This window comes from Chlamydotis macqueenii, chromosome 4 (genome assembly GCF_036417535.1).
Source record: "Chlamydotis macqueenii isolate bChlMac1 chromosome 4, bChlMac1.mat, whole genome shotgun sequence".
NCBI lineage: Eukaryota > Metazoa > Chordata > Aves > Otidiformes > Otididae > Chlamydotis > Chlamydotis macqueenii.
The window spans coordinates 13718254-13743311 of NC_141559.1; the positions used below are offsets into that span (position 1 = coordinate 13718254).

At 44.8% G+C, this 25058-nt stretch overlaps 1 protein-coding gene across 4 annotated transcripts in view; it reads right to left on the reverse strand.

Annotated features, from left to right (window-relative positions):
• The window catches only part of TBC1D9 (TBC1 domain family member 9), a 51270-nt gene extending 49422 nt beyond the window's left edge, over positions 1-1848 (reverse strand). For 3 of the 4 annotated variants that reach the window (XM_086747196.1, XM_086747195.1, XM_086747194.1), the window contains exon 1: positions 1641-1848. In XM_086747196.1, the coding sequence (XP_086603322.1) occupies positions 1641-1767 (127 nt within the window). In that variant the 5' untranslated portion in view covers positions 1768-1848. The remainder of the gene's footprint in view (positions 1-1640) is intronic. The other variant, XM_086747193.1, reaches the window with a different exon arrangement.
• Positions 1849-25058: the final 23210 nt, after the last annotated feature.

Consider the following 25058-nt stretch of genomic DNA (forward strand, 5'->3'; position numbering starts at 1 on the left):
GGCACTCCTGCATTCTAAATCATATTCACTATACAGACTGCATTCACATACTAAAATAATGGATACTGTGCACAAACACTTAAATTGCAAGGGAGAAGAAAATGCAGAAACAGAGACAACTATTTCTGTATTCTGAACCCCTACCAAATGCTGCCAGCTTATCTGACCTCCACAATAAAAAGGAGTGGATATTTATGAATCCTACTCAAGGACAAAATCTTCAAAAGCGATCTCTCCATCTGTACAGCGGTATCATCAACAAAACTGTTACACATACAACTGCAAGAGGGCTTAGATATACATGCACTGTGCAAGCAGGCTGAAGAGAAAAATCACAAATTCTTCAAATGCTTCCCCAATAGCTGAGAAACGTTTGGAAAATGGACTGGCTATCTCAAACGCTCTCTCATTCAAAGACAGCAAGGCCAGAAATGTACAAAAATGGTGGTCAGACCACCTACAGTAAGAAAAAGGAAGAAATCCTTAAGAGATCGGGGGTAATCCTTGACAGGGGAGTCTGCAAAGAATTTCTCCGTAAGTACAGCAAGGGTGAACTTTGAGGCAAGACATGCTTTTTATGGATTTGCCAACACTGTCCACAATTCAAAAGATTAAAAAAAAAAATTACAAAAATCTACAGCCAATGTGGAGTGGCTGCTGGTCACTTTCCACATGAGAATGAGGTGGTTACAACACTGAAGAAGACTGGAGGTCTCAAGAGCCTAGAGAAAAAAAAACACTTTACAGTGGTGCCTTAGTTTAGATTACAAATTGTTTACAAGTCCATAGAGCATTCAAAGGCTGAAGAAACACTTAAATCTCCTGGTAAATATGCACAGGACCTTGAACCAAACCACAGATGTGCTCCACAATGTTTATTTTGATTAGCCTGAAGAACTAGTTGCAATGCAAGTGGGTAAGGTAGAAACCACAGCTTTTCAGAGAACGAGTTTGACTATTTACTGCCAATTCAAGAAGGACCGGTGTATCTCCGGTTTCATGGAAATGATGAAAGGTCTTGACAAATGTATATGCACAGTACAGACCGAGACGCATATGATCCACACATCCATGAAAAGTGTCTCCAGTTGCCAGCGGTCAAAACCAAAGCAGTCAGGGAACACTGGTTACAAGGACATCCCGAAGAATACGGAGAGGCCGAAGCATATCTGTTCTCACAGCACGCCTCTGAGAACTACAGCTTGGTTTTATTTATGTTGGAGGGCAAAAAATAGAAATCCTCCGAGCACCTGGGCAAGTCACACCCCGATGCGCGAAGGCAGCGGCTGCAGGTGATCACCCGCACGAAGCTTCACCGTCCCTAAATCCCCAGGGACACCTCCGCGCCTCCCAGACCTGAACGCCGCCGCGGCGCCCAAGGCTCCCGCCGCCTCACCGCGCTGTGCGGGGCTCCGGCCGCCGCCCGGGGCCGCGGCAGGGAGGCCCGGGGTCCCCCAACCCCCCGGCACCGCCCGGGAAGGCGGCGAGGAGCGGGGAGGGCCCCCCGCAGCCCCAGCCCCGCGGGACCGTTACCCGCCCGGCCGGGACTCACCGCCACCCCGGCGTCTGGGGGGGTCGCTGACGGAGACGCGGCCCCGCTCCGCCCGCCCCGGGATCCCCGCGGCCGCCGCCGCCCTTACCGGCCAGTCCCCCGCCGCCGCCATCGCCTCCGTGCCCCTTCCTCCTCTGGAGGATGAAGTAGGGGTTGGCCCGCTCCGTCACCCACAGGGCGTTCGCCAGCAGCACCTCCTCGGGGTTCACCCACATGCTCCCAGCGCAGACAATGGCCGGCCCGGCCGGCCGGCCGCCTGCGGGGCGCGGTGACTCACGCACGCACCCTCCGCATCAGACGCCACCATGCCCGGTCGCCGCCGTGGTGGTGGCGGCGGCGGCGGCGGACGGCGCAACCCCACGGGCACCGACGGGCGCACGGCGGAGGGGCGGCAGCCGCATCGTCCCCGCGGCTCCCGCCGCCTTACCCGCCCACCGCCGGGCGCGGAGGGGCGGCCGCAGCGGCCAGGGGCTGAGGCGGCCCCGGCAGCAGCCGCCGCAGCGCTGACATCAGCGGCCGGGAGTGGCGCCCCGCAGCCCGCCGCGCGCTCGCCTCCCCGCACAAAGCCCGCGGCAGCCGCCGGGCACCCGCGCGCTGCGCGTCGCCGTTCGCTCCGCCTGAAGCTGGGGGGGGGGGGGGGGCGGGGGGGAAAGGGGCGAGGGCGCGCGCCCCGCACCTGCGCGCACGGCGGAGAGGAGAGGGGGCGGGGCTGCGGCCGCCGTTGCCCCAGAGCGGCTGTTGCCGCGACCAGTCCCACCTGCCATGGGCCCAGCGCCATGTTTGAAGTTCACCTCTGCTGCTGAAGGCCGTGGTGCCTGCTGCCTGCAGTCGGGGGGAATTTCTGAGGGCTTGAAAAGCCCTAAAATAAACCGGTATATTTGGCAGGTACTTGGAACACACTCAAAGGGTATAGCAGTATGTATAGATGACATATGTTTTGTACCCCCACAGCTCTGAATGCTATTTGATTTCCAAGTTGACAGGAAAGAACTGGACTTGCCGGCCTCCCTTCAATCAGAAAACTCTTACGATCCAGTCAGCTACTTATCTTTGGTTTGTTAAAGATGTTGAGTAAATTAACCCCCAAAGAAAATAAGAAAACCATGTTCCAGGCACAAACTTCGTACGCAGGCTGTAGCTTTACAGTAGAGTTCAGCTGGTGCTGGCGTGGAGCTGGATACCCGGTGCTCATCACGGAGAGATGGACATGTGGTCACGGGCGAAATGAGCCTTCCTCTGAGGCAGTGGTCATGCGGCTGTTACTGTGTGGGTAGAAATTTCAGGAGAGGGAAGTGACCACCTCTGATGAAAGCTTAAAAATTGACAGTACTGGTGTCAGTCCTGCTGCACCGTGGGGAATATTCGTCATGGTCACTAAGGCGCGAGACTGCGATCTGAATGGGAATGCAGAAGAGCTTCTTCACCCTTTTCAAATTTATCACAGAATCAGGTTATTTTGAGTTTTAGTGTTGTTAAAATGACCTCAACCTTTTTACTGGATGGGTGTTTTTAAAGAAAAATTCTGAACAAGCAATCTTATTGCTTTGAGAAGAAATTTCAGGAATTTTTTTTTATTTTTTTTTTTTTTAAACCAGCTCTAGTTAAAATCTGCATGCCAAGTATCTTGAAAGTTAAAGTCTAGCCTGGCTAAAAGTAGTGGCAAAAATTCCTAGTAACTTCCTTTAGTAAAGGCAGGATGTCACACGCACAAGGGTGGCCAAAGCTCCTGTGTTGTCACAGGAGTACTAATGATGCCATCACTGCCAACAACCTGCTATAGAACTACTGAAACCATACTGACATTTTAGGAAAGAATAACCAAATGGTACCGTGCTGCAGTCAGAGCTGGTGATGAAGTTCATTTTCTTTGCGAACAGTGTGATTGACCTCACGAAGGAAAAGAGCATTATCAGAGGCCGGGAATTCTTGCTTCCCATTCCTAACTTGGTTTTCAACAGCGAGCACAGACGGTTATGCACACAAAACTGTAAGCACTGAAAACAGCTGCCAGGCCCTATTAGTGCCAATTAGTCAGTTTTAGATGCGAGTTAGGGTGACATCTATTAATGGCATAAAGAACACCAGGAGCATAATTTCTAACATCCTTACTATTTATTTTCCATTAAGAGGTTCTAGAACATTTGAATAAAACTGGAAAGAAGTAAAGTGCCATCACTCAGGCAAATGGCATTTAAAATGAGGTTATATTGTGTCTTTTCACTGCTGTGTTGTAGATGGTATCAAGGCATTTTTACATGGAAACCTGGTCTGCTTTCACAGTAATGAAAAATAGGTGGTGTGCTATCATTTTTGTTGAAGCCAACACAAATACTTTCTCCTGCATGCTCGTCACATATTTTTATCCCTCATGTAAAATACTTACCTATGTATGTTTTTTTTTTTCAGATCTTAATGCTTCATTATAAAGTTTCTAATGTTTCTTTTTCATCATGTAGTTTGGGAACTAAATACAGAACTTCTGGCCAGTCCTGTGAACAGGAAGTTAAAAAAAAACCTGAAATGGAAATAAAGGAATAATTTCTGTGGGTTTTTTGGTAATATTTTGTTGAAATAACTTGGAAAAAACTGAGGTTGGAACCTCAGTGTGGTTTCAGCAGTGAATGGGACTGTTTAAAGATCTCTATGCCATTAGATTTAAAACTTCCACATATGCCATTCAGTTTGGAAAAATGAATTAAAGAAATCAGGAACAGATACCAATACACACTAAGGAGTTATTTCTTATAGTGCTGTATTATAAACCTCTCAGGGAAGGAAATAAACATGATTGTAGGACAGCCATGCTGTGCAATGTCATCAGACTAATGGACAATAACAGTACTCAAGTAGGAAAAACATGGAATAAAGCAAACATTTTATTCCCCGGAAGACCTTCTTACAATGGACCTCTTTTTTTTAGACGCAGCCAACTGGCATTTGCTAGTGGTTCAGGACAGCCACTCAGTTGGCTAGGAGCAGAGATAAACTTTGAGAATGCAGACACTGTTTCGGTTGGAACAATAGCCGTGTAGGTCCTACACGAGGACTTACCTGAGCATGGAGAAGCACCTAGTCGTTATGTAGAAGCTTAGAGGCTGTCAACTGCTCTAAATCAGTACCTTATTTGTACACGCAGAGGTGGGTGTTTAGATTTTGGTGAGAAGAGTTTTATTTTATAAATAGTACTAAAGCTTTAAAAGACTGGAGGACTTTGCGTTAGGTGTGATGTAGGATGAAACAGAAAGCGGGGAAAAAAATGTATCTGAGATTTCTTAGTGCGTGGGCAACTCAAACGCCACAAACCTTAGTGTTTGTATGCCCATAACACTCTGTATTGAAGAAACTCAAAGCATTCAAAAATAATGCCACTTTTATCATGCTCCTGCAAGTACGTAATTATGAGCACTTTTACAGGTGAGCAAACTGAATTATACACAGTATTTCTTGCTTTGGGTCATCCAGCAAGTCTGCAAGTAAAAGTAATCAAATCGCAGCATCCTCTACCGTGATTCCCTGCTTCCCAGCTATGGTCACAGTATTCTTCAAAGGCAGGACCAGGGTTAGACACGCTCAAGGCCTTTATCACCCCAGAGTAATTTTATACTCTTTGTGCCTCATCTCAAAAGCCGTTAATGAATTGGTTGCGTACATGAGTCTCATTTGTGTTGAGTGCCTGCTGCAAGATGTACGTTTTGTATGAAATTAAGATTCAACATGTCTCAGGTCTTTACTCGAAGGTGGAACACGACCTGCCTGATAGGAAGGAGTTAATTTCCGTAGGACTGAGGCAGCTGTTCAGTACCAGGCCACCAGAAATACCATTTACTATCCAGAAAGACAATGCCAAAATGTCTCCCAAGGGGATCTGGAAACAGGTCAAGGAGAGAGAGGGGATCAGAAATCATCCCAAACAAGCCCCAGCATCAAAACCGTTTGCGAGGACAAAGTGTGCCCTAACTGCTTAGGCTAGATAAGCATCTGAGCCCCATTAAAAGGATGTTGACAGAAGATTTCTCTAGTTTTCTGCTTTGCAGGAGAGCAAACCTTACCTTTTTTTTTTTTTTTTTACTATTTTCCTTTCTATAACCTTTCTTGCCTGCCTTGTATGCCATAAATGAAAACATTTATTGGCTTCTGCATTAGTTTAACTCAAGTTAAAGGTGATTTTGAAATAGCAGGCTAGCAGCAGGACATTCTGTTCTTATCAGTGTGGTGATTCTTAGAAGGGAAATGTTCATCGTTTCTTCCAGGTACCTACAGAGCATCAGGGTGGATCCTCACTGAGCTCTAGCAGCTCGTTTGGAGCTTGGCACACCAGAAATGGAACAGAAGAGCAGTGTCTGAGTGATCTCAGGCGTGCGGCAAGGCAGCAGGGAGAGCACCTGACCTCTGGCAGGAGCTTTCCACAGTGACTCTCTAATTTACCCTTACTCAGCAAGAGGCTTTTACTAAAGCTGCCTACCCACCAGGAGGTCTGTTACAGCTGAATTCTTTTATGTTTGCGTATCTGACAGGAAACATCAACTTTAAGGATAATATCCAGTTGTCTCTTTCTCTTCCCAGAACATTTTCCTTGCCTAGGAAGACTGTCCTATTCAGGACACACAAACTGACTGCAAGGCTTTCAGTCTGGATGAGGAACCTATATTTCCAAGGAAGGTTAAATAAAACAGTTTAATATTCTGCGATGCATTTTTTGTACTTCCCTATAATTATGACAGCTCTTCTTGAATATGACACTTACTACTTTTTCTCTCTTTGTGAATGACAGCTATTTTAGGCCAGTCTTTTGTGAGGTTCTGCCATGGCAAAGGGACAAGTCATTGCAGCTTGATAAAAAGCAGTTCCCTACTTTCCAGCAAGATGTGATATTTAACTACCCTTAGGTGTCATAATAGCTACTTTACTCTTTATAAAGCGCTGTTGGCGTTCCGGGCTCTCTGCAGGTAAGGCAGCCACCTGCCCACAACCCACACGCCTGTTTGTGGCCTACCTTGCTTTGTGAGGTGTGTCAGATAAGGCTCACAGTTTCCAGCTCTCCTCTCATGTCTATACTATCCTTTGAACTCTGATAATTCCCAAAAGTGTAGGTATCAGAGTTGCAGAGAGTATTTTAACAGAGCTTTACCATTTTGTTTTCTTTCTTTTAGTAGAAGCAGAGGCCTTGCTACTTCTGTCTGAATCATCCTTTTTTGACACAGCGCTGCACTGGGAACACATTGAGCACTTTATCCAAAATCTTCACACAGGAAGAGCTTTCCAAAGCAGCCACCCATAATTTGGATATAATTGGCGCTCTTTGCCTTACATCTGGTTTATGGACATAAGCAGTGGGCTGTAGTAGAATGACCTGGGTCCTGATGTAGCTGTGACCTTACATCAGTATTTATTACCTTGTCAATCCCTATGTGATTTGGAAACATTGCCATTAAAGATCCTTTAGCACAGGATTGATCATGTGGAATACTAAAATTACGTATGAGCTGCTACAAACCATCCCACTCGCTATTATCCCCTTGTTCTGAAATCGCTCTGTGGGTTCTTTTTATATCCAGCTGTTATGATTAAGTTAATTCCATATATAAACCATCTCTACAATTAAAATGAGACAATATAGCGACTGTTCAAAATAAAATACCATCATATTCTCATCCTGGAACTATTTGTTAACATTGTGGCAGATTCATCATTCGTCATTCATCTATCACAGTTCTGTGATAGACTAACTAGTCCATAGTTTGTTACCTTTAACTAACTAATTAACAAAGCTTGTTGTTTTTAAATGTGGAAACTACATCAGCATAAGGATGAACGTATAAAAATTTCAACATCTGTTATTTTCCGGTGGAATGAAAAGAGAAAAAGCTTAAGAATTAAAACTCCAAGGAAGTTATTAAAATTCCCTGCAACAAACCAAAGCTATCATAATCATAAAATTGAGAAGAAAAACAACAGTCCTTTTGAATATGCCTTAGGAGGTTGCACACCGCTGAGCTAATGTTGCTGTCGTAAGTGGAGAGGCAACCAACGGTTCACGGCAGCTGATATTTTAAATGCAACAGTCCCCTGACAAAGGCACTGTTACCATACTTCAGTGAGACACTAGGAAAAAAGAAAAGGGGAAGTATACATCTTGGTAGCAGCATGATCTGCCCCTCTCTCTCAGATTCAGCGTTCCAACTTCATCTTGCACCTTCCTGTTGGCACCTTCAGGAGCTACCAGCAGTCAGACGGATGAGAAGTCACTGAACCAGTTCAGCAAGCAGCTTCCTTGGCGCTGCTTCTTCAGCATGACAGGAGTGAGAAAGTTGGAGGAAAAACACTGGCAAGGAATGAGGTTTCTTTTAAAGATATTGATGGGTTCATTACATGCTCTTGCAATTAATAACTTGAACCAGCTGGAGACGATAGATTTCTTGAGGTACAACGTAAGTTATGTTGGACATCGAGAAACGCTGCACTTCAGTTGTCTTTAAGAGTGTTAATACTCAGTAGTTACTTACCCCAGAACCTCTTGATTAATTACTTACGCTAACTATTTGAATTTAAATACTTTATTATGTGTCATAAGACTTAATTAACTTTGCCCGTTCATAAACTGGTTAGGTTTGTTTATCTTTAAATTCAGAATAAATTTTGTTTACCCTCCGATTATATTCCTTGCTTTTCTATGCAGTGTTTTTGTTATCTGTGTTACACTAAAATAGAGTGCACTTCTAATTGGAAATTACTTAGGGAAGCAGCATTCTATTGGAGATGGGGACTGAACCTACATTGGACCTATGGAAACACAAATAAAAGCCGAGTACTCATCTGTCCATTTACTCATTTGTGTATTGAGTGATTTACAGAGTTATCTTAATTTGCAGTTAGTTTACTCTAGTGCTTTCCTCACTGTTTGTCTGAGGTTTCCACAACATTTCTTTTTGCTGAGACCAGAAAACTGCCTCAAATCTCCAAAGCACAACTGGGCAGGGAGACACCATGAAGTAGAACATAGAATTTCCCCCCCTGGTTTGGCTTACAAACTTGGTTAATAAATAAGAGTCACAGTAATGTATTATAATAATTGCAATTCTTCTGTTTAATTGTGATGTCCCTTACCTTTTACCAAATAATTTGACGTGATTGTGGAAGGAGTAAATGAAGATGTTGATTTGGCAAGTGCTGACATAGAGATAGTAACATAATTTGTGAGTGTGGATGTGTCTGTTTGAAGAGCGTTTGTGAAGGGTGGTGAGATTTTGTTAGTGTTTTTTTTTTAATAAAGAAAAAGTTAATGTATTATTAAATATTAATATAATATTTAATAATATTAAATATTAAAATATTCTTTTGTTGAATAGGCTCTTCAGAAAACCAGTTATCTTTGGTATTATTTCTGATGCAGTGCCACATGTGTGATGGTCTTTTGAATATGGGTCAAACTGGGGGCATCATTTTTAGATTAAACTCGTTGGTGATCTTACCAGAGCTCTTTTTAAAAAAACAGTTGGGGAAAATAGGGTATAGTTAAATAATCACTACCTTAAGTATTTAGCAAATTATTGTACAGTGTATTTCTTTGTTATTTTAGCTTTTTTATTTTGGTCTTTCTTTTTAAGTGTCTCTGAGATGTCCTCTACTTACTTACAAAATATAAGAATATGTGGCATACACCAAATAAATTCCTAATACAACTCCAGTGCAATCAGTGAAGAATCTTGCTTTGTGTGATTAAATGTTTAAAAATTTAATATGTGGCAGCTGGTATCTGAATTGGTACTTAAAAATTTCTGTAATATGTTCTTAAAGGAACTCCTGAAATGCTGATAAAATAGTCTTGATTTGACATCTAAATGATGGATAGTAAACTGTTTACCGGTTACTTGCCTACTTATTGCAAATAACATAGACAACACCAAGATGAGTTAAGATACGGAAATTGGATAACGTTGAGATATTTTTCAGTTTCTTAGAGCACTGTTGCCTACATGTAATCACAGGCTTACAAGACTTTGTTATGTGTTTAGCTCTAAAAGAAGAAAGCATGCAAGTTTTTATTGTTGTTATTATTATTGGCTTTGTAGATTTAAAAAGAAAAGATACATTTCAGTGTTCACCAAAAAGGTGTGGCCAAAGGAGGCTTTGACAAGTGTGCCTATAACTTTGGGATGAGATGGTACTCACTGTAAGACAATGTGATGCCAACTGGACTCTTAATAAATCTTTAATTCTTAGGGCATTTGGAAGAGGATGTTTAGGTGGAGGGAGATAAAGTCTTTGATTACCACAAGAAAAGAACAGGTATGAAACAATTCTGTGAAGAAGCATGGAAGGCCCACTCTGCTTCCTCTCAGAACAAACAAAACCCAACTGCTCCTTGTCACTTGCTCGAAGTTCAGACCTACCTCGTCTCCATTCAGTGACTGGATTTAACCTACCTCCCTCCAAGGCGGCAGCTGAGGGGAAATGAGTTGGAAAGTGCCTGGCCAAAGGCACGCTGCATCCTCAACTTCGCACCTGCGGCCGGCTCCTGAACTATCTGGGGTTGCAGAGGTCACTACAGGAGGCTGTTACCATGCTTCAGTAAGCGTTAGGGAGGGGATCGAGTCACAACTCACCCCTCAGACTTTTTGTTTAATCTGGTCATTCTCACCTCTCTAGCCCCAGCTGGTAAAATTTAGTATTTCTTTGTTAGGATCCTCTTTACTTTCTTCCAACCACCTCTTCTCCTCATAGGCAGAAGAGAGCGGCAGTCTATTTTAGTATTACAATACATCCATAGCGAACAGCTCCGATAAGGGTGTCTACCCAAATGAATGTTGAAACCAAGACAGTAGATGCAGTTTCTGCACGGCTCCCTGCTGGCCAAGGAACGTGTTACCAGCATGCACATGTCATTGTGCGAGTTATAGGAAAATACAGAAGGTGATTGTTTGAATATAAAAATGTAAAACTAGTGGTATATTCCAGAATACAACTCACAGCCATGTGTCAATCCCCCCAGAAGAAATTGCTGCAATGGGCTGGGCAATTACTTCACGTGTTTGCTCGTAACTATGTCTCCTGTGGAAGGAGCTGCTCTGTTCTCCCTGTACTGATGGAGCTGTATGGGAAGTAGGTGCTGGTAAGAATAAGCTGCCCCTCAAAAATACAATGATTCTTCAGTCATTTATAACAATTTCCCTTCCATCCTACTGCCTAGGAAAACCTATCTACACTAACTCAAATGTTGCAGGTGACTGTGTGTTATTAGCAGGAGCTTTCTGTAGAAAAGTATGGTTTAGATCATTTTCAGGTGAATATTCCCAGCAGTGCAGACCTCAATAACCAAGAAGTGGAATTTCTTCAAATTTTCCTCTTTTGCTTGGAAACAGCCACTGACAGCAGTCGTGGAAAATATCAGCTCTAAAAGGAACCTGTTGAGAATGTCACACGCCCGACGAGTCACAAATGTGCAGAGCTGTGGCAATTGTATTACAACCTGAACTACAACATGGACTACGGCAAGAGCTTTCAGCACAATGAATATTTTACTTTGCTGTTCATTTGATTTGCAATTCACATGGACTGTTATGTCCAAGATGGTCTTGACAACAGCATGTGTAGTTTGTAGGAAATCCCACAAACAGCCCTGCTTATGGTAAGGATTCTGGGTCCATGAGAATGGTAATAACTTCTGGAAAAGAAAAAATAACACAGAAATAATGTGAACATTTGTAAATATATAGATATGTTTTATTAATCTATATGCATGTATTTATATATAATGTATGAGACATTTGCCGGGAATAAAGGGTGACAGTCAATATCTAGTGAACCATTTGCTAATTTTATAGGAAGTCATCAGTGTACGTACTGTAGTCACATTCCCATGGCAGAATTTCCAACAGTGCTGCATTGCAACACTTTGGAGAAACTTGCTGGTTTAGATCTCTCAGAAAACTGAGACAAAAGGAAGGCCAACATTCAGATGCAAGAAAGAAAGAAAGAAAGAAAGAACTGGGAGACTTCTGAGCCGTGTATGCTACTGATGTAACTGAGGTGCCTCCAAAGTAAAATTAAAGCTCTCGTTTTAAGGTAATACTCAATTAAAAGGCCAATATCTGTCATTTTGTTCTGCTTATAATCAGCACAGCTGTAGTCTCTGCTACCTTACCCTGCCCCCCCAGGAGAAAACAGCCCCCAATGATGTTTCTCATGCCGGATAAGGCCTGCTGACACAGTCCAGCTGCTGCATGGTAAAAGCTACAAGGAGCGTGTCTTTATTTGGGTTTCTTTGTTAGTTAAGCCCCAGTAAGTCACACCCAATTTTCACAGTGCAGACAAAAGCAGCTCTTCGGCAGGCTCCTGGCTGCTGCTCTCCCCTCTATCCAACTCCTCCTGCCTGCCTACCAAGCAGCTGCTGAGAATCTGAGATCCAGATTCCTGTCTTCACACAAAATGCCTACTTTTACTGGCTGCAGTGCTGGCCCAGGCGCTTGGCCAGCTTCTCCACCAGTCTCCTTACCATCACACAGCCAGCCTCTGCTGCAAGAGGTGTTTGAGCTAGAGCTACTAGCCTAAGTGGCCGTAAGATGCACGGCAACCTAGGCTCCAGGTTAGTTCAGCTCAATACTTGCCCGCTTTCCAAGTATCCATAAATGTCTTCCCACAGTTCCCCTCGAGGCAAAGACAGGCTTTCCCTTATTTATAGCACTGGATCAAAACATATTGGTATAAAGCAGCAGGGTACCTACTCCCATACGCATGTGCAGAAACAGCAAAAGCATGTAAAATCCAACAAAAATATGCTTGATGGAGGCTTGTCTGGCTGCAAATATGCAAAATATACCCTCATAAAATATACCCTCATAAGTCACTGATCCTCCTAAGTCACTGCTTGATAACATCAGAGCTCAGGGCAAAACCGTGCCTTTGGGCCATTCCGGTGATCTCTGCCAGGAGCCAAGAGGAGGAAGATGATTCTTCAGCCCACTCTTGGCGATTGACTAAGGAAAGTGAAAGAAAGGAATGAGAGAAGTAGAAGAAGAAGAATGCAGAAGAAAATGGTTTAATGTTGAAGAAAATAGAAAAAGATAAGGAAATATAGAAATAAAAAGCAGAGAAAGAGAAAAAGCAACTAATAGAAGTGTATGGAAGAAGAGATGGAGAAGAACCTAAAAAAGGAAGAAATAAAAGTAAGGACTGAAGCAGCATGTTGAACTATCACAGTGTTTTAACATTGCCAGATTCTTTCAGTGCCTTGGTACCTGCTTTCTCACATCACAGAAGAATTCAGTCAACAAAAACATCGTGATAATTCATGCCAAGGTGCATGCAAAGCCAACTCGGCCAGATCCCAGCAGGTGCTACCACAGCGATGGGCCCTGTGCTTTGCAGTGCCAGTGCCTCGCTCTCTGCTCAAACCATCCTTGCTAGCTCTTCTAGGCAGTTCCCTTCTGTCAGGGGTGGTTTCTTTCTGGCTGTGGCTTTCAACCTCGGCTGAAGGCAAATCTCTGGGTAATTTGGCTAGTGATTGCCTAGGCCCACAGCATCCTAGCAGTGCCACTGTCTTCTCTATCACTGCATTGTTTTCCATCTTCTCCATCATGACTGGATGTGCACGCAACAGAAAGGAACTAAAGCTCTTCATTTAACTCATTAACTTGTATTTTAATTTGCAATACATGTACCACTTATCCCTCTAATGAAGGCACAGAAGCAAACCACAGCATCTTGAACAAGATTTCTGCACACAAAATTAAAGGCATGCAAATTGAGATATTTTCTCAGTTTTCTGGGCCAATTTCCTCTTGCTCCCACATCAGTATGTGCTGCATAGCCTGACCTCGCTTTGCCTTCCTGTACATCTAGAAGATGTTGAAGCAGCACTCAGAAGTGTCAAAAATCCTTTGCCCAGTTCAGAAGCTGTTTCTTCATGTGAGTGGCAGACTGTGGGGCTGTACCTTGTGGAAATCTGAGGCTGTTTGCAGCTTGTGAGTAACGTGAGCCCAACCCAGGAGCCGTGCTCCACACATCAATAACTCTAGGTCTGGCACTACCAGCCCACCCAGCGGTATCGATCTGATCCACACAGGATCTTATTGCCATCAAATTAGTCTGAGCACAGTAATAATGCCAGCCCTGTGCTGGCTCCAAAAGGACAAAATATTTGCTCCAGCCCCAAGCCTGTCACAGGTTTTGGACAAGATTTGAAGAATCAGTTGTTCCAAAGGATCTTATCCGGTACAAAGCTCTAAGTTCCCAGTACCATATTGCTGAACTGCATCCCCAGAGACAACTTTTGCTTGTGGTTATTTTAGGGGATGAATGTGGATTCTGAAAATTGCCTGTGGAGACACAGATGCGACAAACTTCACCTGTAAATCACCTTTTCATATAGGAGCTGCAGGTTATGTGGAGAGGAATTTTAAGTAATAAGAAAAATGGTAATTTATCATAGGAAAATCATAAACCAATGTTGCCAGTACAGCTGTGGATCACCCAACTTTGGTTTGTGCCTGTACAAGCCACAAACCAGTTCTAGGTAAGTATGGGGGATGAATTTCCTGGGCTTATACCAGTGAGGTATCCAAATCCTGTACTGTCCTGGGAGGGCCGCTGAAATCGGGGGAACAGCCTCTGATATCGGGGGAACAGCCTCTGATCAAAGCTGGGTGCCCAGCTGCCTGTTAAGCAGGGTCAGGCTCACTCTGTCACAGCAGAAGTAAATTGCCTTCTTCCAGTGCACAATTACAAGGTAAAAAAACCCCACTCTGCTTCACACAAAGAAAGCCTTATCCCCATTAATCCTGCTGCTTAGCATCAGCCCAACTTGAGCAGCACAGTCATGTGCCCATTACAGAGAAGAGAATAAGAGACATGCTACTGGTTAAGGGAAAAACAAACTAACCCACCAAGAAGGCTAAAACTAATGTGTTCTGGAGAACATAAATAATTCAGGAGTTGAAGGAGAAGTATTTCAATTAAAGTGGGACACAAAAATAGAATGAATGAGGGCTTAAGTATGACTGAATGTGGTGATGAGGCACCGAAAGAACAAAGAATTTAAGGAACCAGTACGGAAAGGGTTTCATATCAGGAGGACAAAAGTATTGCTGGAAAGAGGAAAACAGTTAACAGACCAAAGATGACAGAGAGTAAATGAAAGACAACAACAACAATGAAAAACGAAGAGAGTAAAATATGCCAGTACCTAAGATTGATAGTGGAAGAATTTACTTAACAGACTCATGGAGAGAAGTCATGATCTCACAGCTAGTAAGTATGACAATGTACACATCATGGCTGTCTTACCAAAAATAATTATTATTGAAATCTCTATCTTGTCATGTAAAGAAAAAAAAATGTATTGAATGAATCTTTCAAAATATTCTGTCAAGAAATAAATATTTAAACTAGTATTATATTCTCCATTAAAACACCGAAAAGGCTGCTTCTGTGGGTTGTTTTTTTTTTTTTCTACGCAGAATCCTGGAAGCAGAGTTGTTAGTGGCACATAACCACAACAGGAAACCACTTTCACCACTTTCACTAATTTTTCTAGGTATGACTAATTATGAAACTGTTTCACAACAGGTAGAGCACTAGAGGCATTAGTCTTCAGCTACGCTGAGAAGTTAAGTGTATTTTTCAAAATAAAACATGTTTTTTGGAAACACTAGCCCATAAAATATCAGCTATGGGTTATACAGAGCAGTCCATAAACATACCACCATACGTAAAGATAAAACTCCTTTCTAAGTAACTCAGAACCTATCTTAAGCCAATTCCAAGGCTGAAATAAGTTTAGGTGCAAAACATTAAAGTTTTCTATTAACAACAACCCATGGCCTTTTAATGACTGAACATTTTCACCAGTTAGAAACTCTGAAATAACACACTCTGCTATTCTAAAGGTGTCCCACCTGTAAACTCCGTTAGTTTCTCTGTAGAATTAATTTATTATGTATTATTGTGTTTATTGTATGTGTATGCATTATTAACAGCTTTGTAAACCTGTGCTAGTGACTTTGGTATTGTCCCATTCCAGAAGCTGCCAGACGCCGATTAAATACCTGATGACCTGTGGATTTCTTTTCCCCTTCCAAAGAGCCTATGCGATCCTTTAGCCAGAAGCGGTGGATGACTTGGAGGAGCTCCTGTCCCCATCTTCTATGTGCTGGGAGTGAAAGGGCAGATGGTTTCACCAGGAGGGTGACAGATGCCTCATGCTGATGATCCCCGGAGCCCACAGGAGGCCCAGGAGGCCACAGCACACTGCCCTTTGCACACAGGGATGGAAGGTTGGCCTCTGCACCCCCAGTTACAGGGACTTGCGTGGCTGGCTCAGTCTATTCCCCTGTGATAAAGAAGAAGGCATCAGTCAGTTGCATGCTTTAAAATTAAAAAAAAAAAACAAAACAAAAAACAAAACTACTACTACTACCTGACTAAGGCACAACCCTTACATTCAGTTTTGTTTTTAAAGCATCTTTACCTGTCTGTGACTCCGATCCTCAGAGATGGTGGTGGTGCTGCTTATATCTCAGCCTGTGCAATGAGCCTGCTGTTTGTGTGGGCAGGGAAGAGGACACCACCTCTCCTCTCCACTCAGAAGCACTGATGTGCAGCAACTGTCTCAAAAGTCCACAGCTCATAGCTCTTTACAACTCAGCAACTGCAGGGAACAGAAAATTTGGATTGAAAATAATGACCGTAAAATATTGTACCTTCCCCCCCATGGAAGCACAGACAGCTTGTGCATAAACATCAAAGCCTGTGTCATTGCATATATCAGTTTTTTTTGGTGTGGGATCAAGGCTCAAGCATTTAATCTCCAAAATTTTACAAGTAATTTAGCATAAATGTTTACTTTTAATCTCAGAACTCAGTTTTTCCAACAGGTTATCTATGCACAGAAGTGATATTTCTGTAGCCATGAAAACCAGTTGTGGGAAATCAAGGAAGGTAGCCAGGCAACTTTGGGTTGAGAAGTATTGAAGGTAATCTGGTTACATCAACTACAGAAAATAAAGAATTTATTCAATTTTATGTAAAACAGTCATTAAAGTAGTTACAGACCTAACATACTTCAAAAATGTGTGTGTGTGTGTGTGTGTATATATGGAAAAATCTCAGAAGTCAATTTCTTGAAATCTGAGAGAGAAGCAGCCAGGAATACTTGTAGTTCTCCGTATATCAGTATAGCTTCATGACTTATTTTATTTGTGGTTTGCTCTGAAAAGATTAAGTGTAACTGCTCTCAAAGCAAGATCAGACACAGAGCTTTTCAGAGACTGGAAAGTCATGTGTGTCTTAATCAGACACTGACTTTTTTCCCCCCACCCTGAAAAAAGCAATGGGGTGGGGAGGGGTTGGGGGACAGAAAAAAAAAGGGAAGCAAACTCTTGAGACAGAAGGAAATTGCTATAGAAGATGAAGACAGGCTCACACAAACACACACACAAATTCTGGGTAACCGAAGGTCCTGTTGTTGCATGCGTGTTTCAGCAAAACAGCCACAGGCTTTCTTGCACATCTAAATTTTTATAGTGTTTTCTTCTAATTCTGATTATTTTTGTAAAAACCGATGATGTAGTTGAAAATGCCTTTTGGAGTCTACCCTGCAAATTTCAACAGTTTAGCTGTCTGTAACATTAAGTGCATTATATGTTGAACATGGCTTTGCCACTTGCTTTAGGTCCCAACCCTCTGATTGTGCCTACAAAAATATCTGACACCCTTGGCTCAAGTCTACGCGAGCATTAAGTGTCCCTGAAAATATAAAGGGAACTTTCCACATCTTCAGACATCAAAACACATACCGAGGCAAGAAGAGCACAGAAAGGATCCATGATTTACCACCACCCTCGTTGGTAATTTCCTGTTATAGGTGATCATCTACAAGGTAAATTCTGTTTAAACTTAGAGTTGGCTCTCACCTGGCTCGGAAGATGCAGAAATGTGCCTTTCTAAGAACGCTCTTCTGTGCAGGCCTTCGTCAGGATAACAAGAGGGTAACATAGTCCACAATTAACATCCACAAGAAACAGGAGATCCAGTCACAGGTGGAGAATGTGCAGAATAGTTACACACCTGTTTCCCCTAGCTTTCCTGTGAAAAAAAAAAAAAACAAAAGAAAAAAAAAATCAAACCCAGCTGATTTATAGAGAGGCATTTACCCTCAGATAGTCTTGATAATAAAGTGCCAGTACTAGTTTCAAAAAGCAGGAAAAAAAACAGTGCTAAAGGAAGATTGTTCTGACCTGGTGAAGTTTTCATGGGCTGGCTGCCAGCTGTAAGTCAGTCTATCAGCATTTCCTCGTGCTCTTTAGTAGCTGAGTAGCAAAGTAATTGGAGGAGGAGAAAAATAAGTGGAGGAAAACAAGAAAAATCAATGGGATCTGGGTAATCTGTTCAAAGAACAAAACTCCAATGAAATGAATAACCTGTGTAATCATTCAAAAATAACTCCCATGTTCAGACACATTTATTTAAGAATAATTTTGCTTTCATCAAGCATAAAATTGAAAGTGGATTATATGGATCTGGATTAAGGGACTCCTTCTTTTCCCTAGAATAAGATTATACTCCAAGGAATCATCCAGATGCAAATATTGCAGTATAAATCCACAATCTCCCATAGCCTACCTTAATTTTCTTGTGTAGACCTGTGCTTTGCAGAAGGACAAAATTAAAAATATTGCAATTATCCATATTTTCAAATGATACTTTAGTGGCTGCATCTTAGTTAATGGACACAACAGCAGGGATAATTTATAGGCTTGGGGATTTTCCATTGATTGCCAGTTGTTGCTTATTTCAACAGACCCAGACCAGGGTGAAACTGGAGTGACGCCACGGGGAAGACAACAGCAGCTTTCACCTGCTGCAAATCAATGTGCCAGCAGAGTTACACCGATGCATTTCAGATGTGCCTCCAGACTACGGGGATCTATATTTAATGACTTGGTATTTTGTTTCCATGCATCTCAACTTCGCCAGCCTCCCTTTAAGCTGTCGGCCTGGGCAGCAAGGGGTCCCCAGATGTTTGTTTCCAGGTGTTCACCTGGAAGATGGTCTGGGAACAGCCAGAATAACGAGGCCCATGATGGAGGGGATTTTCTTTCCCCTGAAATATTTATTTGATAAAGCTGCACTGCCTGCTTAACCAATCATATCTTTCAAACTTATTTATGAGGGATGGCAGACAGGGTTACAGTGCAGGGGAAGACTGATAGATGGTGAGAGCACATTACCACACCAAGACAGCATAAAAAACAAAAAAAAACCAAAAAAAACCCAACATTCTTTGATTATTGGGAAGGAAGAGGCCTCTCCTAGCGTAGATAAACACACCCCATTATCTGCTGCACCTCCGTTGTCCTCAGTGCAAGAGGAAGAATTGCCAAATCAGGGAAACATGATTGCTAATTTACGTTTATTCAGCTTATAAAAATGCATCTACCAGAGCTCAGAAGTCATGGGAGAATACTTGTTTAAAAGTCCCTTGGCAGAAATATTTTCTTTTTCTTAGCATGTATTTCAGTGACAAGCAGCATCAGTGAAAGATTTAAACATTTCATCCTTTTGAACATTTAAACCTCTTTGAGAATTACATTAGTTCTGATACCAGCTGGGTCTCTTCCACAGACTTGCCTGTACTGCTTGATCCAGATCCCCACCCTTGCCCTTGCTCCAGCGGATCTGGATTTTGGAGCACATCAAGCAATCCAGCCACTCCCGTCTCTGCATCCTCTTTGTGCAGCACACAGCTGCTCTCTCACCTGCCTTTATTCTCCAATGGCAGCTAGGCCTGGATAGGGGCTGGGAAAAGGGGGGCACTCCACTTACGAAAATGTACCTTTCTATGGCACTGTGAACAAGGGGTACAGAATTTAAATCCCAGAACAGGATCAAGCAAGCTCTGCCACCTTCCCTCACTGGAGTACATGAAGCTTTTTGCAGTGCACTGGGAGGGAGGTGCTTTTGGAGTGGAGTGAGGCTTCCTCTGCAAGAAATGGAAACCTTTACCTGGCCAGGGAGGGGCCCAGGCGAGCGAGTTGCACATCCTCACCATTTCGCACCCCAAGCAGCTGAGCATCGGCCTTGGAAGCTGTGCTGGTTCGTCCATGAGGCTCGGCAAGCTGACAAGAAAGTAGAGCCTCCACATGTCAGTGACCTTAAATTTAAAAGGAGTGAGGCAGTGGGCTCAGGAGTCCCGCGGTGGGGGCAGAGGATGTCCCTGCAGAGCCATCAGCAAAAGGGATGGACTGGCACTTGCAACTCAGCCATTGTGGCCTTGCTGGGACACCCCTGCAGCACCTTGGGGTGACAAATGTGACCCCCTCCCCACCCAGGACAGGCAGAGCCCCGGGTCCACCTTTAAAGGGCGAGCACTGGGAGCAATGCCACGGGCATCAGCGGCTCTCCCACCAGCATGTGCTTGGCTGGATGCAGAGGCTCATCCACGCCATGGAGATGCCAGGGTCTCTCACAGGGTGACCCCACTCCAGCACTGTTTCTTTTACGTGGTTTCACCCTCATGGCCCTGCCAGAGCTGTGATGCGTGGGGGGAAGGTGATGACTTCTCAGGTAGAAAAGCTATTTGCAGCGCGTGCCTGCGGAAAGCATCCTGCTGTGCCGCATCAAGCATGATGAGTTCTGGCGGGGAGTCACATCTCCTTCCTCTTTTGAAGGAAAGCTCCACAGAAATATCAGGTTAAAATCTTTCCCCCTCCCTTCCTTCCTTACCATTAACGGCAATTTTGTTTAGCTGTTCACCCTAGGTAGGCGTGTTTTCATGTAACTTTACATACTCACTGCCTGAAAGTAAGCTGTGGAAACGCTCCCTTACTGGACAGGATGACCTAAGGACTGTAGGCAGGGGCAGTGTGTGCCCATTCATACCTTTGTTGTTACAGTCCTGACTCCCAGTATAACTGGCCCAGGCACTGTGCTGGTGATGAGCTCACAGAGGGGATACGATGGAACTGCCAAAGCTGCAGTAAAATAACACTCCCTCCCTGGTACACAAAGCAGATCGGTTACTGGGCAGGGTGTCACTGTCACCACCCTGTCCTTGCCGTTTCCAACGGCTTGGTTATGTCCGAGCATCCCTCCTCTTCTCCCCTTGACCGTGCAGGCAGCAGCCTTTGGTTGAGCTCCCCTTTAAGAAATCAGCAACCAGGAGCAAAGAGTTTTCCAGAATTAATACAGGAACAGGTAACTCAGCCAGCAAAGCATTTTGCTATCTGGCAACAGCTGTCAGGCACCAGTGCCCAATCTGCTCGCTGTTGATTCATTCCCTTGTTTCTCCAGATGAGGTATTTCAGTTCCTTGCCCCAGGGTCTCCATCCGTACCAGGTCTGGACTACGAGCCATTCGGAACTCCTGGCCCAAGGGACACATGGCCGTCACAAGGTGCTGCTGCACTGTTGCACCACATTATCTTTTAGAGCTATTAGTTTAATCTGATTTATTTCCCAAGGCTCTTGAAGGAGCTGTTGCCAGGTGCTCTTTCAGGTATGCCCTCAGCCCTTGAAGGCAGACAGACGTTTCTGGCGCTGGGCTGTTCTCTCCTGCCTCCATCAGCACCTCTGGCCAAAGCCCCGCATCTGACCACAGCTCAGAGACCGGCTGCTCGCCCACAGGCACCACGATGGCACCACACACCAGTGCTGCAGGGAGACTTTCACTGGATCGGGGCCTGGCCTCTGGTTGCCCACAGACCAACTCTGACCATCTCCTACTGCCATGGGAGACCACAGCCACAGTACCACATTGCCTCCAAGGACCAAAGATTTGCTTCATCTTCAGTCCCGTCTAGTTTTTGATTTCTTTCTCATTCTTCTGTCTAGAAGGGATGTGCTGCACTTCCAGCTGACCAGTCCCTCTAGCCCTTTGCTACCTAATCACTGTGTTAATCACATCCCTTCCTGGTGTGGATAGGGAAAGCTGTTTCTGCATTACCACTAACATGTTTGGTTTTTTTTCTTGGAATATAAAGTCTCTACTCATAATTCTATTTTTTTTTTAAGCTCAGATACATAGTTAAGATCAGCAGCGTACCTGGAAATAGCTGGCATCATGAAGCTCCATTGTTAATCAGCCAATGACTTTAGCTGGGCTGACATTTTCCCGGCTATTTTTAGAGTATGACTCAGACACTGCACTATGGAGCCTGCAGACTCCCTGTGGGCTGATACCGGAGCCTCGTTCAAAGCTGTGCTGAAGCATCGCGCGAGAGGGAAAGGAAGTCAAAGCAGGCAAAGGCTTTTGTTCATCCACCTTCAGGGCTCAATTTAGAAAAGCAAGTAAATGTGGGAAACCAGGTGTTACAGCAACATAGTGGGATATTAGGAACTAGAAGGGAAATCCTATCGCCTGGCTCTCGCAGGAACATTTCCATCACTGAGCTGGTGGAAACGAAACCGGAGCCTTGTGGGTGCCTGCTCCCAGATGTGTGGCTGACAACCCAGACGAGAAATTTGGAGGGTTTTTCCCCCCCGCCCCCCACAGCCAGTCCCATAGGTAATTGAAGCCACTGCTTCCCTGCCTGTATGAAAGTCCATTCCCTGAGTCTCAGCTCTCACCTGGTCTCTCTATGAGGATACAGGAGCTATTGAGGGTGGGGGTTCACCAATATTTGTGAACTGCTTTGTTCTCATGCATAGACTTTGTTACACATCACTTCAGAGAGGGCTGACGGGAATATCCTTGGAGGCTACACTTTGCACGTGTTTAAATCCCTGTGTGGTCTCCGAGACCTGCCCGTTGAAGCAGCACATCACTGGAGAAGCAGCTATTCCTGTGAGCTGGGTTTCTCTTACCAAGGACGATGCAAGGTGAGCCCACATTGATCAGCTTTAATGCAAATCAAAAGTAGGCAAAACTTTCCAAGAATCAAATCCCTGGTTCCTGCAGTCTCTAGGTTTTAGTTTATTTTTTTTTTCTCCTCTTTCTTATAGCAGAAAGTATATTTGATCTGAAGAGCAATGGAAACTCTGCATATTGGAAAGAAATAATCTCTGGAGTTACCTATTGCTTGGCATGAATGCCCTCGAGTATGTATGTGACCCGAGTGCAAGCAGGCAGCAAGGTCTCTCCGTACCCAGTCTGGATGTGGGTAGCCAAGAAGTTACACAGGGGTGGTGAGGCCAGGAGCCCACATCCCGGCTCCTGAAGAGCCTGACCCTCTCTGTACTCTGAAAAAAGGAAGAAATAAAAACACCATCCCTCCTACTGCCTTCCCAGCCTGCCTGGCCAGGCACTGCACCTTCCCCACTGCCTTGTGCTAGCCAGGTCTCTAGTGCCTGCTCCCCTGCTTGCTTGGAGATGCCAGTCGGTTGTTTTCCCCCTTAGCAGAAGCAGGGTTCTTAATTTCTTGCTCGGTTTCTTGGGCATCTTTCTATTTTATTGCACGCATGAGGCCCCTACCAGTGCTGAGCCCATAGCACGGGCAGCCTGCCTCCAAAGTCAGCAGTGCTACATCAATTTCTGTCAGCCGAGAGCCTGGCATTCAGCCTTCCCGAGGAGATGTTATGAGCGACTCTAGAGTGAGACATAAAACATTCATAGCGTGTGTAACCGGGCACTGCAGTAACATGCATGGATGGCAGAAAGCCTTTCTTCCGGGCCCCACCAGCTAACAAGTGAGCAGTAGAAAGCTTTAAGCCTAAGGGGCTTGTGTTTTGATTTGTTTCCATCCTATAATTATTTTAATTCCGGTTAGTGGAACTACAAATGTTACTTGTGGCATCATCGTCTTCAGCAGCAGCGAAGCCCACAGATCAATAGAACGTTGCATTATGGCATTTCCTTTCATCGCTTTTAGGTTTCATATCTTTCATGCTTTTATCTCAGGCAGGAGTAAATAACTGCATGGTTATTTTCTGCAGTGATATTTTACACATCCCATAAGCTTCCTGTACAAACCCAGTAACACACATTTTGATCCCCATCTTTAGGGAGGGGAGAAAGGGCTTTGTATCCTGCAGAATTTACTGCTCTCTGGGTGCTTCTTATGGCAGGTATCAGTTTTCTGAGGACTGACTAAAGGTGCCCAAAGCCCTGCAGACACAGGACAGAACACCAGCTAATGCGAACCCCGGTGTGATTTCCAGCCCCCCGAGCAGCCACCTCGGCAGGCAGCTGTGGCCCCCCTGCCCGCGGCAGTTCCCAAAACCAGGCTGCAAGAGGCACAGCCCTCGGCATACAGCGAGCCACTTCCCTTTGCTAACCTACATCACCAGCATGGGTTTTGTATTGCATCCCTGTAGGGCAAACTCCTCCGCCATCTCGTTGCCCAGGAACCCGGGCGTGTGGTGCTCTGGATGTGCAGGCAAGCAGATAAGTGAAGGTGGATGACAACTATCACCATGAGAGGCAGGTGGCTGCTGGGCCTGAATTTCTGTAGGTGCAAACTGTAGAGAGATTATAGACTCCCCATAGCCACAGAGCAAGTGTTCTCTCTTGAAAAAAAATAGTCTCAAACCAAAAAACACCCACTTCAAGCTCCTTTGTACGCACTCCAAATCAGAGAAGTACCTTCTCCTCTGCCTTTTTTTTTGTGATGAGCAGAGACTGGGCCAGAGTTTCATGAGCACAGCTGACACAGAAAGGCATTGCTGCAGAAAACAGCTCCTGCTGTGTGACCAGAATATGAACACCTGAAAACTTGCACTGAGAGGATAGAAGAAAAAAGAAAAATGCACTGCAGAATACATCTAAGTAACCTCACTGCCTTTTACTGGCAATTTGCTGCTAGCTCCTGGCCAGGATTCCTCCCATGGACACCGCAGAGAGGACTGCTCTCACTCTCCACGTACCGCCTAGAATGCTTTGAAGGGATTGCTCCCTGCAAAGAAAAATGGAGTGGGAAAAGCATTGGGAGGCCCCTACAGTGCCTGACAGGCCTTGTTGGACCAGTCTGGATGATGCACATATTTATCTGGTTTCCTAGACGTGGGCCTCCTCAGTAGGAGGCCTTACTGGTGAGGGACGTGGGGAGGAACATGAACCATGGCAGCGCAGGCTTTGAGTATCCCAAAGGGTGAGTGAGTCACCTACAGCAGCCATTCAGGGCTCAGCCAGGACCTACTCCCTGCTGAAGCCATTGTGCACACCTAAATATTGCTGAGTGTAAAGAAATGAGGAGGCTGTGCCATCTTGTATGGTGGCATGTATGTACGGATGCTGAAGAAGGATCAGCAGCAGAGACGGAGGGAGGCCACATTTACGCGCCCTGTCCTGGATGACTGGTGTCTGCTGTACCCATCAGCACTGCCACAGAGGGAGAGGGGTTTCCCCGAACTGCAGAGGCCATGTCCCAGCTGGTGCAGCTGGGCTCTTTGGCAAGAGCTGTCTGTCCCTGCCTCCTTGCTCTGGGGTGCATGGGAAAAGGGGCTTGCCTTCCCCCAGTGCTGTAGGGGGTCATTGACACCCCAGGGTAGAGCTGCGGCCATCGGTTGAGCCTCCTGGCTTTCACGGCTGTTGCTTACTGCCACCCAGCTCTTCCTGCGCACCGACTCCAGCTCCT